At 40.7% G+C, this 14811-nt stretch overlaps 2 protein-coding genes across 2 annotated transcripts in view; both read right to left on the bottom strand.

Moving 5' to 3' along the window:
• Positions 1–829: 829 nt before the first annotated feature.
• Positions 830–5671, bottom strand: cd4-2.1 (CD4-2 molecule, tandem duplicate 1). Its single transcript, XM_080767403.1, has 8 exons — positions 5567–5671; positions 4590–4757; positions 4329–4466; positions 3424–3660; positions 3015–3083; positions 2201–2394; positions 1859–1917; positions 830–1664 (listed from the first exon to the last, which is right to left on the bottom strand). Exons 1-8 carry the CDS (start codon positions 5589–5591, stop codon positions 1622–1624), a joined length of 933 nt encoding a protein of 310 aa, XP_080623529.1. The 5' UTR covers positions 5592–5671; the 3' UTR covers positions 830–1621.
• A 1530-nt stretch (positions 5672–7201) lies between these two features.
• Positions 7202–14811, bottom strand: part of usp5 (ubiquitin specific peptidase 5 (isopeptidase T)) — a 30364-nt gene continuing 22754 nt past the window's right edge. The window contains exons 18-20 of the mRNA XM_080767668.1: positions 14176–14326; positions 12515–12599; positions 7202–8004 (exon numbers count right to left, since the gene is read on the bottom strand). Of these exons, the coding sequence (XP_080623794.1) occupies positions 7911–8004; positions 12515–12599; positions 14176–14326 (330 nt within the window). The 3' untranslated portion in view covers positions 7202–7910. The remainder of the gene's footprint in view (positions 8005–12514; positions 12600–14175; positions 14327–14811) is intronic.

Raw genomic sequence — 14811 nt, 5'->3', positions numbered from 1 at the left:
TAGCCTGTACTGTCAATCTATGATGTGAACATTAACATTCCACACAGATATGCATAAATTACTACACAACAGTAATCTTACCCTCGTGCTTAAATAAACTCTCCTTTAGTACAAGGAGACTCAAGCATGACAATCTTTTTAAGAATTTCATCAGGGCTGGTGCATATTGAGGTGCGTACAGCATGACGGAATACAATAAGTCTACTGTGTACAGTACATCACAGATCGCAATGTGTCAAGCATGTCAATCTTTTTGAGAATTTCATCAGGGCTGGTGCATATTGAGGTGCGTACAGCATGACAGAATACAATAATAATAAGTCTACTGTGTGTGTACAGTACATCATAGGGATGTCCCATTTTTTCGCTTCCGATCCTGATACCACAATTTCTGTGTTGGCCGATACCGAATACAGATACCAGTGTCGTGATTTCATGTTGTGTTTATAGCTATCTAGCTATATATATATATATATATATCTCGTGTTGTGTTTATAGCAGACTCCTTACTCAAATGTGCACTGCCTATATAGCCTTCTCACCTGTGGGACGATGGTAGACGTGTTCTGCTCTGGCATTTGTTGAAAGACTGCACGCACTGTAGTCACTAGTCACACAGAGACTGGCAGGAAGTTAGAGTTCACAGTGATCCCACACACACACACACACACACACACACACACACACAGTGAACATATACTGTACACACAATATAAAATAATTAATATTTTATAATAGTCAAATGCATAAGTCATGTTCAACATGTTACATATAGAATATCACAAATGAGGCAAAATTCTAATTTCCATCAAATTGTGATATACAGTGTAGTAGTGCAACTGAATATGGGCCATTGGTGGTGGTGTGTGTTACAGTCAGACAGTATACCTGTATAGGTCTTTGTCAGTGAATACCTGTCCGCAATGTATGGCACCAGTTCTCAACTCCCAGGTCAGGGCAGGGTCACAGTCCCATAAGCATAGTACAAAGATCTATGAACAGTGAAACATTCAAGGCGAAAGCAAGAAAACAATTACACAGCAGAATTGTCCAGTATATTCATTGATAACTCAAAGAAAATTCAAAACCACAAACAATACCGATACATCTTACACAAGTTGCATGCTTGAAGCTTGAACATATACTCTTTTTTAATAATATTTACAAGCATTGTATAAGAGCAACTAATGACAAATTAGCATGACGTTGTGAAATTCTGTGCAGTAGGTACGATGCAAGGTTTTTTTCTATGTGGATTGCTTTTGCCGCTGCTGGCGACACATTGAGTGAAAAGTTAAAAGTGTGCATGTTTCATTTGTACTTTTCATCAGAGGACCACTGAAAGTCCAATCTCCACAGTAAGGTGAGGAAAACACATTACATTCACAACACTTTCATTCATCCTCACTCACACACGCACGCAAGCACGCACGCATGCACACAGGTCCACAGTATAGCCTAGTTGCTGACTCTTTTCTTCTCAGTCTGTTGTTCTCAGCTTTCTCTCTCTCATTGTCCCGTTCTCTCTCATTCTCTCCATCTTCCTTTCAACGTTCAGTCTTTCATGTCACTCCATCAGGGCTGTTGAGCAAGGAGGCAGCGGCGACGGCTTCCCACTGTGTCACCGTGGCAGAGGCGCCATGGTGTCTACGGCGCCTGTAGAGCTGTGATAAAGACCAGAAAAAGCCGACAGCATCAATAACGTAGTAGTACTGTAGCAGGAAATACACGGCAACAGATGCGGCAAATGTGAAGGTCACAAAGTCAATGATATATAATAAAAAAAAGAACTGAGTCTGCTGGAAAGTGTCTATAGACTAAAGTGAGCAGAAAAAGAGTTTGAAAGTCGGACATTTACCGGTCACACTGGCAGTATTGCTTAGGTTTCGGTGGCTGCTGGGAGGTTTTCTTCCTTCTCTGTAGGAAAGAGATGGAGTCACGCATGTTTATTCCTTTTGTTCATTGACCAAAAATCCATTCCCTCATTCATTCAACATTGCAAATTTAATTTAGACCTGATCATGTTTCTTTTTCTTTATTTACCAAGCACTTCCACCATAATTTGGAACTACATTGTGAACGCCTCATTGTTTAGAATGAATTCCCTATAGATGCTTAGCTCGTATTTTCAGAACTTTGATCACTTTGACACTGCCTCTATTTCCTATCGTCTGGAAAACGAAACTGTAAGTGTATTTACATTGGTACGTGTTTTTCCTCGACATCTCCTCCTCGCCCTTGGTCTCCTGTTCCTGTGATGCAGGGCGATGACGCAGCCCACCACCAGGAGTAGGACCAAGCAGCCCACCCCCACAGCCACCCAGACCCACAGACTGAGGCCTCCCAACAGCATGGGTCCAGGAGGCTCGGTGGCACCAACCGACACAACTAATGCTACAAGAGAAAAGAAAATAGAAACTACAATACGGTCTTTCTTTATTGCCCACGTGTAGATCTTGAAGAAAGATACAAGAAATACACATTGAAATAATTAACAGTACTTCCACCAGCACATGTACAACTCTATATTTAGCTAATCAATGTGCAGGCGGTAAAATCGAATATAACTCCTGGTGTAGATCGGTAAAGATAAAAAAATAACTATCCAATTATCCAAAGATAAAGACCGCTCTCTGGATCTATTCATGGTCACTCTGAAGTTTTCTCTACTCATGATTTTACAATTGTTCTATTTATGAGCTTAAAAAAATTGTTGTATTAAAGGTAGAGTAAGTGATTTCACTCAAAAAACCTTAGGTTTCGTTTTTGGCTGTGGGACCTAAGCCTTCGTCCAATCAGGATAGAGAGTCAAAAACGAAACCTAAGGTTTTTTGACCCCCAGGGGTTAACTGGGGACAGGGAGGAACTCCTTATATGGTCAGCACACTCTATAGTAGAGAGGATTATCACAACAAAACAAAAAAATAAGTGATATTTGAATTAAGTGAAATCACTTACTCTACCTTTAAGTTGTCATGGACTTAAATGACATCTGATTGTAAGTTTATACATACCTGCATCTGTACAGTCAGAACAGTGAGTCTTGGATGGGGTAGCAGCAACACGTACAGTAACAGGATGTCCTGAAAAAGAGAGAGAGGCAGGCGCACACACACACACACACACACACACACACACACACACACACACACACACACACACACACACACACACACAGAGGATAGAGGGAGCATAACACAGGAGTTATTGCACTATTTCCACTATCCATTCAAAATAATAATGAATACAGTATGTGGTCATGGAAAGATATAGCAGCGGAAGTTATCTTACTATGATAGAATCTTATCGAGATAATGAAGGATAAATTGTGTTGTTCCCCTACTACAACATCATTAGCAAAGCATTTCAGAAAAGCTCTCTTCACGCAGCATGCACTCGTGAGTGCTTTGCAAATAATGCTACCTTGCACTTTCACTTCCAGGGTCTCCTTGAATGTCTCCCCGTCTTGAGAAAACTCACACGCCCAGGACCCGTCATCGGTTCTGGCCACAGGACTGAGAAGTACCTCCCCAGACCCTCCTCTTGGGGCTCCATCAGGCCTCTGCCACTCCAGTGTGGGCATGGGTTGCAGTCCTTGCACCCGGCACTGGAGTTTAGCCTCGCTGTCCAGCTGAAGGACACCGGGAGGACTGGCTGAGACTGGAACACACACACACACACACACACACACACACACACACACACACACACACACACACACACACAGTTCAGATTGTTAATTCATTTGCAGTACAGTTGTAGCCTACTCAGTAGTCAGGCGGGAAATTGCTGATTTTGATACATGACCTGGGGTGCATACTTAGTTTAGACTAGTCATTGGTTAGACATGGGTTAAGGTTAGGTTTAGGTGTGCTGCCTCGTGGGAGGTTAGGTTTAGGGTGAGGGTTTGAGATAGGTTCTAGTTGTAGGACTAATGACTGGTCTAACCAATGACTACCGGTAGTCTAAACCAAAAACTGTCTAAACTATAAGTACTGCACCCGATAGTTCAGTTGACGATATAAGCATGATTTGGCACAGGTGACCTTCATAGGACCCTAATTGATAATCAACCTAAATTCCTAAATTTTCAAGATGGCCAAGCACTTTATCTTACGCGAACATGTTCATAAACTATTTCTTCCATAATATTTTAGATGGAACTAAGAATAGAAATAGGTATTTGCCGGGGTCAAATTTGCTTCCTTTGTTGTACAGTTGCGTTACTCTCGCTAGTTTGAAATCTTGATGGAGTTTATTCTGTGGGAAATCATTGGAGCAATGAATTAATGTTGTTTGATCCAGGTGTGCAGGGAGTAGGTTATTACCCGATATTATGAAGAGTATGTGTGCATGTTCTGTCCCGTCCATTTCACAAATGTAGCGTCCAATATCCCCTTCCTCCAGGTTACGGATCTCCAAATGGTCCCTTTTTGAAGTTGCGCGGTTGCTTACTGGTGAAGTTCCTGATATACAGTATACAAAGCAAATCAACAATCAACATTAATTACCTTGACAAATGTCTGTTCTTTATAATGGGCTAAATCTACGAGAATGACCAGTGTCTTTTGTCATCTATTCTACTGTACCTTTCTGTACAATGCTGTTCCTTAGATTTTTCTTGAGAACCATTTCACCCTTACGTTTCCAAATTTCCAAATTCTTGCCTGCGGCCCTGGTTCCACAGGGGATTCTGGCGGTTTCACCCACTGTCCCACGGGTCAGCTTATCTGCAGCAGAGAGTGCACTGCAGAGTGCTGGGGAGAGTACCATGCAGATAGAAATGAGTCGTTTGTTTACAACAGAGGGTTCTCAACTCCTAGTCCTCTGGGAAACACTAGAACTGCTGATGTACTATCCATTATCCAAATGGTTATACTGTAGCTGCATGAATTCACTTAAGTGTCCCAGCCACCCTGGTTAGACAGTTCATAAGGAATATGTTCATATGGTAGTGAATGGAATCATCTATGAATGAATTTTATTTATATAGCACCTTTCCAAACATAAAGTTACAAAGTGCTTTACAGGTTAGAAACAACAATCAAAAACAACATCAAGAACATCAGAAATAACAAAGCATAGAATCACAACAACAAACATCAAGGAACAATAAATAAATATATACGTACACATATATGTATACATATACATAGGCCTACATACATATACACACACACACACACATATAAGTAAAACTGAATTAAGAAAAGCATTTGACATACAGGTGTGTTTTTAAGTTTAGTCTTGAGTCTTGGATGGGGTAGCAGCAACACGTTCAGTAACAGGATCCCGTTACTGAACGTGTTGCTGCTACCCCATCCAAGACTCACTGTTCTGACAGTACAGATGCAGGCATGTATAAACTTACAATCAGATGTCATTCTACTGTACCTGTGGGCTGTGGACCACCACAATGGAAACAAGAGCTTGGGGCATTTTGTGTTATCCTTTTAGCATTATTGTATAAAACATAAAATAACTTAGAATGAGTTAAAGGAGGGCTTTTCCCCCATTCTACTCTAAATTTCACACTACAAAATCAGAAGTATATTTGATCACTCACCCAAAATCAACCACGTCATCTTCATTACTGGCTTCTGGATCCAATGATGAATCACCGTTTCACCTATAGCAGCAAGCTAGTGTGGCAGAGCAGAGTATACATATATTTGGTGATATCCAGGATATGATCAATATAAATCCTTAACCACATCTCTTTCACGTACACAATGAATGTCAAGTTAATATTAAATTACCATGTAAAGTCCAGAAAATAGAACATTGATAATGTAGTATTTTGTAGGTCTGATTTGACCCCCTAAATATATTATGCTAAAGATGTAGGCTCATAGTACTAGGAGGATGTTCCTAATTTTCGGTTAGGTTAGTTTACATTTTTATTATAGGCTACTCAATAAATAATAAATAATAAAATAATAAAATTAGTAATTATGATTTAAAACAGGCCTATATGAACCTTAAATATGTCATCATTATCGTACTGTTAATCAGCGGAATTCTTTGTAATAAAAATAAAAGAAAATATTGCTCGAATTTTCAAAATAGGTTATATTTACGAATGAAAAAAATCTCAAGATCGTAGACAAAACGTCAATCTATTATAGACTTACCTGCAGTGGCAGACAAATTGTTGCAGCGCTCACACAGACTAGGGTGCAGGCAAGCCTACAGTGCGGAAGACGAGCAAAGAAAAAAGGATGATCTGCCTTTTGGGCAGTTGCAAATGCAAAAAGACAAACTGCGGGTTTGACGATGAAAACCATGCGTGGTGCACTCACATCACAAAGTAGGTCGAGGATTCCAGTAAACACTTTTACACCCAGAAAAGACGTTAAGTGTGCAGTTTAACATCCACTCTAAACCACCTATTGCAAACAACAAAAAGTGTAGGATAAAGTTTAATATGAAAGTCCATTTGAATTTCATTCTTTTCACTTTAAAATGCCATAAGAGCTCTCAGGTTCACAATGTGTTAGAAAGTACAACCGATGTAGAAGGATGCTACACACACCAGTCCTTGTAGTGGTGCCGGTCCACGGCAGAAAAATTTACAAAGGTATAGTCTCAAAAAGACAAAGAAGTGGCCGCACACACCAATAGCCAAAGTGCAGATTTATAGAGAATAAAAGAAACCAACGTTTTGGCAGACAACTGCATTATATCTCCAAACTGGCCTTGGAACACCTCGGGATCCCCCAGGAATCTGAAGTTATAATGTTGCTGCTCTGGAGAGGGAAGTCTGGAGCTCTCTGATAGAGCCGTTGCCCCTCCGACCCGACTCCGGATAAGTGGTTGAAGATGGATGGAATACCTTCCGAGCCCCTAAAGAAAGTCTCAAAATAAAACGGCACTGATGGGAAATGTTTATGGATATTATGAACCATTGCATACACGAGAAAATGAAAGGATTATTTTAGTACGAGTAACAAAACTAAACTACCGCTGAAACACATGTTATATTATGTTATAAAACCCAGACAGAAAACCATATCTTTGGACAAGCAAGTGCTCAGCATGAAAACAAAAGTAGCATTTCCTAATGAGCAAGATCACAAACTTGCAGCCACTCTGTCTTATTACTACTTACATGAACTTCTGGGGCCCGAGGACTCCTAAAAAGGCTCTAAATTAAAAACACCCTGAAACACAATCACATAACAGAGTAAAACAGACAGGATGGCAGAAAGACAAGTCTTTATTTGTCAGAGCAGAAGTAACAAAGGATTTTTTTTTCTTTTCTTTTTTGCAAAGTAAAAACAAAAATCACCCAGATATCACCCACAACCGTACTTTAAACAACAACCAGTTAGGTTTTTGGTATTTTTTCTTTTATTTGAACACACCTTTTGTTTTCCATTTGAACAATTTTTGTCACATCTTGGATGTTGAATGTTGCTATTCACTTCCTCACCGAACAGGGTGGCTATGGAAGAGAAGGGAGGAGTAGGAAGGCGAGGCTCGTTTGAACAGATGACAAGAGGAAGCATGGTGGAATTTAAGATAATTATTTGTATGCAGAGGGCCAGCATACACCACTGCCAGTAAACGACAATGTGGATTGGAGAGTCAACGGTGTGGGACAAACATTTACGCTACTAAAAGGAGAGAACAGGGCACGATTCAAAACTCCCGCACAACGTTCCGTGTACTGAAGTGAAAACCTACAACTGAACGGATTGAAGTGGGTACACTCAGCTGTCTGACCATAACTGTATTTACATTCCTAATTTTGCCATGTTCCAAAGCGTGCCAGGGGGCATTCTTAGTAGCTTGGTTGGAGGTGTGCGGTTATGCGTTGTGGTGGCGTGTTTATTGTGTTGTGCAATATGTGTGTTAGCGTCCACAATGTCCCCTGTAACTCAAAACCTTGACTACGGGCCGTTGCCTTATTCGGCCACTCTCCGGTAGAAGTAGAGGTATCCCAGGTCTTTGGGGGGCTTCTCTGAGGCACACACTTTCTGATCGTTGAAGATAACCCACCTGGCAAGAAGACAAACGAGAGGGAGGGAAACATCATCAGGCCTTTTTCATTTCTTAAGGCAGCAGCCTTGGTGCACTTGCGTTTATAATTACTGTATAGTTACCGTTCTTCTGTTTGTTGCTGGTTTATTTTGTATATATTTAATTACGGTAATTGTTTTGGTATCACTGGAAAATGACATGCATTTGCATCATTTAATTCATTTGAAAGGTGCTATAAAACTAAAGATTAGAATGAATTCAGGGACACCGAACATAAAATGCCTGTGGTGGCAGACACAAAATGTACAATACAATAATTGAATACACAACATATACACATTATATGTACGTGTGCGCACACACACACACACACACACACACATACACACACACGCACACACAGAGAGAGAGAGAGAGCGTGCAGCAAGCTTGCATATCTGCTATTTTTTAAATGTTTAGAGAAATCATTAAAGTGTGAGAACTACTGATTTAGAGGACACTTGTATCTACCTCAGGTCTTAATGGGTCAAGTAACATTACGTATAGTTTACAACCACAAAAGAAATATCACATTCATAATCTGCCTGCGGAATCATCAGTGCAGTCGTTTAATTCCTGAGTTGCACATCAGTAATCTGATCCTAGACCAGCCTAAAACATCAGGCGAGTTACAAAGTACTTTATACGTTTTCTTTTCTCCTAATGCTACAGTACATTACAGTACAGTACAGTCTCTTCGCTTCACTTGGTTATTATTACACATGATAAACGGAGGTAGATCTGAACCAACACAGACACTATTGACGATAATAAAACAGTGACCCTGAACTCATACGGGTTGTGGATATATTATATATACAGCGGTATATAAAAATCTAATCTTGGCGGTAACGGTGGCTGGCCAAAAACCATTGCATAGCTGAAACCATATGGCTCGAACGAATGCTTGTACACACAGTTAACCCATTTTGAGTGGGAACCCCTTTTGGTGGTTACATACATCCTGCTACCCTAATAGACAGGGGTACATAAGCACATGGCCGTTTATCCAACAGCTTTCTCCCACCGAACCACACTTTCACCACACATCTCTATATGCACAATAAAACCTGCACACTCCCAGAAAACATATAGACTACATTGCATTCGCCAACAATGTCTTATTTACTGTTTAAATATTACTTTTGTCAAACACGCTATTATTGCTCAACCTCTACAGCCTACGTCAGAATCGTCATGTTGGCGTCTACTACGCCAACTACGTTCACTTAATGGGGCCAGTCCTTCACAGTGACACACGCGTTAGATCAACCACGCGACCGGGATGGTTTCTACCCCTCAATGTCGTGCCTACTCTACACTGCCATCCGAAGGCCCCTCCCCCTTTCACTGCTCCTGTGTCGCCAACTACGTTCACTTAATGGGGCCAGTCCTTCACAGTGACACACGCGTTAGATGAACCACGCGACCGGGATGGTTTCTACCCCTCAATGTCGTGCCTACTCTACACTGCCATCCCAAGTCCCCTCCCCCTTTCAGCGACTCGAACAGCAGCTCCGTCCGAAAGCCCACAGCACTACTGCACAGCCCCACACATGTCACACACCCAAATGAATCGAATGAATGAATAAGGCGCTTATATCGCTTTTGCTCAGTGGATGGGACATTTACATTAAAAGCAATCGGATGGACGCGTGGATAACGGCATGGTTGTGTGCAATCGGAGGGAAAGCTTCCATAATCCATATAGCTTCCATGCTAGCTGCTTCAGACACAGGGGAGGGAGATGGCCCGGTCTCGAGTGCGAAATAGCGCTTATGCAACAATTACCCTAAAACACAAACACCTCAACTCGATGTCATTGTGAATAACAATTTCGAGCGACAAAATAATTTTTGGAAGGACACTTTCACCCAGTATGAAGCTATATGTGGTAGCCGTCTGTGTCACACCAAAACTGGTGTCCTATACAACCCTGTAACGATCCTCTCTTGCATCTGGGCTGAGGCACTGCCTGCGAGTTGCCTCCGTCTAATAAGCAAATTTAGAAATTCCTGTTTGAGAGCTAGCTAATTTAAGACATCCGGTTGCCTTCAGAATAAAATAAGTTTTTTAATTCGTTAATTAAATAATTATTACATTACATTATTAGTATTATTGTTACATTACAGTTATTGTAAAGACACACATTATGTTCCTGTGTAAAAATAAGTAATTCAATATATCTAAATGGATAAATGCTATTCACTACAGTGCATGGACTTTATAAAGTGGAAATTATACTTCTGGATTTGCAGGCCTGGCGCCACGGGGGGGGGGGGGAAGGGGTGTTTGCCCCCCTAAATCAACCTCTCTGCCCCCTTAGATCAAAAGTGGAAAAAACTCTACAGTTACAGACAAAACAATGGTACATTTCCAGCCATTCAATTAAATTCCCTTGCTTGAAAGGAAGGAAGTAAGGATGCATCTTAATACAGGATCCAGCAGCATCTTAATGATCTCCCATCTAGAACTGGAACAACAACATTCCTCACCTATAGGCCATCCTTGGGGTGGGGAGGGGTGCTAATGTAATTGTTGCAGGGGTCAGGGTGCTTAAGTGGCCAGCTACTGTAACTAGCCAGGGGTGCTAATGTCATTGTGCTGGGTGTGGTCAGGGTGCTTAAGTGGGCAGCTTAGCTAACAATAAGCTTCTTTGTAAACTCACTCATTTACAAACGAGCTCACATCAGAACAATAATGCATGTAATAATAATAACAATAATAATCATTATAAGAAAAACAACAATAACAACACTAACAACAGTACAGTACAGTAAAGACGTACAGTAAAGTACAGTACAGAGGACAACATTACAGTACAGTGCAATACTAAGGAGTGCAGTACAGTATTATAATAATTTATAACCCATCCGTTACTACATGTGCAGGGCACACTACTGAGTTTAAAAACACAGCTGAAACATGAAGTGGAGTCTGTCACCTCCCGCAATTTCCTTCTTCCCATATTGCGCTGCAACGACACTGGGATGAGGCCCCCGAAGGGGGCCGAAATTCTAGTTGTTATAATTTAGCTATTGAAAAATAGCTGCTATTTTTTAAAAATCGTTAAAATGTGCCTCAAATCTTTCCGAAATTTTTCATGATTTAGAAAACATTTCTTTTAAATTCCGGGGGTCAAGCATTGACAGCAGCAAAACTATATCAATAAAAGATCTGTGATTAAACTCCAACACAAGCACACAAAAGTGCACACAAGTGTGTATCCAGGTCGTGTCCTCAATACTTCCCAAAACACTGCATTTTTGCTGAAACGTGACTATTTTTAACACTTCCAGGATAAACAGTCTCACGCAAGAACAAGCCACACGTCTTCGCGAGCAAGGGCATGTGAACTCCCGTTGTGTTGAACCCCATGGGCACACCCAGACGCGTTCCTCGTTAGTGCACATGAGACTGTTTACCCCGCGAGTGTTTTAAATACTAATTTCAGCAAAAATGTGTGTTTCTGAAGTAATGAGGAGATGGTCAAGATACAAAACCACTTACATTATACTGTGAGAGCGGTGTTTGGCTATACTGTATAAGCTGATGTTTGATATCGTTTTGCCGTTACATTTTTTTCCTTCTCCAATCCATCAAATATCTTCTTTGTGTCCATTCTCAATTCATTCCAAGACTTCACAGTGTGAGAAATCGAAAAAGTCGGAAAATGCAGCATTATGGAAAATAAATCACCTCTGGCTTTGCCCTTGGCTGTGATGATGTTCACAACAAATGTAATGTAAAGTAAACACTTTACACACCATACAATACAAGAGTATGGTGCCCCCTGTTGAGCATGCATCACTACTTTGAACATTATGAAGTTGAACAGCTGTTGAAAAAGGACTGAGACTAACTTAAAAAAGAAAAAAGAGTATTGTACACATAGTGTATGTGACTGTGTATATTAAAGTGACATTTTTAAGGAGGAAATGGAGGAAATTGGACCTTTATGTCAAATTACAACAGGATCAGAGAGGTGGAACGAAAAATGTTCATCGACTACCTTTTTTCACTGACAAAAACTACATAAAAACGAAATGAAAACTAAGCCATGATGACTAAAACTATGACTAAATATACTGTCGATTTTGTCAACAAATAAAAACTAGACTAAAATGTTAGGAAGGGACTAGTGGAGAAGCGATTCATTCATTATTGCGACACGTTGTGAGCTTGTAGATCAGCTATTCTCAGCAAGTGTAAAATCAGACATTACGACGGCATCAAGGCCCGTCAAAATACATTTTAGTCGACTAAATCAGCTGTAGATGTAGTCGACTAAAATCTTATATTTAGTCGACTAAAACTAGACTAAATACAAGCATTCCAGGTGACTGAAACAATGAAAACTATTCAAGAGACTATCTAAAACTAAAATAGAAATTTGCTGCCAAAAACAACACTGCTACAGTAACTCGATTACATTTACAGTATTGCCAAACTGAATTAGGTTACATTTCCAAAGAGTACAGGTACTTACTGTTGGTCCTTCTTGATGTGGCAGACGTAGTGTCCACACATTGTGCTTGTCCCCATGTGACTGATGAAGGCAAACAGCTCATACTCTGGACAAGAAGCAAAACGTCGATTATGTCATTAAATCATTAAAGAATATAACATTTACATTGATAAAAGCATGCAAGATTGTAATATCAACATATAGATAATGTGTCGCACACACAAGAATGCATTTTTGCGACCCATTACCTATATGTTTAGTGTAATGCACCATAAGTCAGTGCGCGGTGGTGACGAGAAAAGTTAACCTAATAACAAACAGCCGTTTAACACGGAGCCCGCCAGAAGCGTAGACAACGTAGATAAACTTTAGTTTTCTAGGCTTCATATTCTTTAATGCATGTTTGGATCAGATCACATCGATAGCCGTCTCTCGTTAGCATCCCAGTGCAAAGTGTGACAGTGACCGCGACCATTTTGAACATCCACTGCGCATTAATTGTTGTTTCTGGTGAAAACAAGGTTTTTCAACGGGCGACAGCAGGTGCTGTGATACTCGCGCTCAGGTTTTTTCTGCACCGAGCGAGAGAACAACAACCTGTCAAGACACCACGCACAGCATTACGTCCTCGTAACATCCGGTTACGGATATTTGGCTCTTCAAAATAAGGGTTGAAAAAGGGAAAAACCTTTGTCAATGCACGAAAAATAGTTTAATTAATCCTGGCGGGCAGTGGGTTTTAATAGACATGGGATAATGCAAATTGCAAAACGATTTGAACATTATGCAACCACAAGCTAATAGAGCATAGCAGACAATTTTTTATAATGAATTATGTTAAGCCTGGAACCATGCCACCCAGGCTCCTGGTGAATCATGACAATAAAACATTTAATTCTGTGCCAGAAAAATAATTTGATAACCACAAAAAAAAAAAGAGTATTTATTAATTATAATATATCATATAATTAAATATTCAAATATTCTTTTGACACAGAATTCAAATATTTTATGGTCATGATTCAAAAGGAGTAGACAAAACAAGGGCGCACAGCAGTGTTGGTGAGGTGCTGCTGACCTTGGAAAATAAATATAGAAGATAAAGAAAAAGGCTGCACACTCATAGCCACGATGCAAACATTTATTTCAAAAGAGGAAAACAATGTTTCAAGAAGACCTTACGAAGTTGAAACGCTGGCATCCTCGTTTTAACCCATTTTGGGCGGGAACGCCTTTTGGTGTTTTAAACATTATGTTATAATTTAGCTATTGAAAAATAACAGATCTACAAGCGCATAGCGCACCACTGAGTGGCGCGCTACAAGCTTGTAGGTCTGCTATTTTTGAAACATCGTGAAAATGTGGCCCAAATCTTTGAATATATATTGAATATAAGTGAAAGGTCTAAATGGGTTAAATAAATGTTTGCATCGTGGCTATGAGTGTGCAGCCTTTTTCAAAAGGAGCCTGGATGGCTCGGAAATCTCTATGGGAAAAATGAATGGGCTTTCCATCTGTGGAAGAAAGATAAGGTCCGCACACTGGATAAATGCTCCAAAACTTCAAAGGTCTATTGAACGGTTCCTTTGCACCGTCTGCGGAACCACAAAATTGCCACCACTGCTATGGCCTTGCCCTATATCTGCCCGGCCCCTTCCTCTCATTTTCTCTGTGGAACTCACTGCCTGGTCCGTCTCTGACGCAAGGCCCAGGAGGGGGCTCCCTGGTGCCCTCGCTCTCTCCAGCGGAGCGGCCTCCTTCAGAAACATCCATGGACTCCAGGTCGTCCAGGTGGGAGAAGATCCAGTCTACTGCCCGCTCCAGTACGTTGCTCTGGGGCACAGAGAACACACAGCCAGTCGGTCACAACCAGAGGAGAACATGTTCACGTTCACGTGATTTGTAAACATACTATAATAGTATACTTCATAGGAACAAAATCGAATAAAGTGGATCAGTCGTCTATGACGTATGACTTCAAATTTGGGTAAGGTTTCAACCAGATGCGAATCCTATTGCCAACGTGTTTTTGTTTCATGTTTTATGACAAACTTTATTTTTATATATACAAATTAACTTTCCATGCCTTGTCACCATCACGATTACAATTGCAGTACAAGTTAGGCATTTACCAGAGGCATTTATCGATCGCTAAAGTAATTTTTTTGCTCAGCCCCTCCCGACCTGTTTGGGTGCGAGCGCAACCCATTCACTTCCTTGTTTACGGCCCGACAAAAAAAACGTTTTCTCTGAATCTACGCTGACTTCATGATGCCTCGGTTACAAAAAGAGAGGTCAGACTTACTAGCGCCACTTCC

The sequence above is a fragment of the Protomyctophum bolini genome, assembly GCF_963924005.1.
Source record: "Protomyctophum bolini genome assembly, chromosome: 7".
Taxonomy (NCBI): Eukaryota; Metazoa; Chordata; class Actinopteri; order Myctophiformes; family Myctophidae; genus Protomyctophum; species Protomyctophum bolini.
The sequence above is the reverse complement of the archived record's forward strand: the minus strand, read 5'-3'. Positions and strand labels throughout refer to the sequence as shown.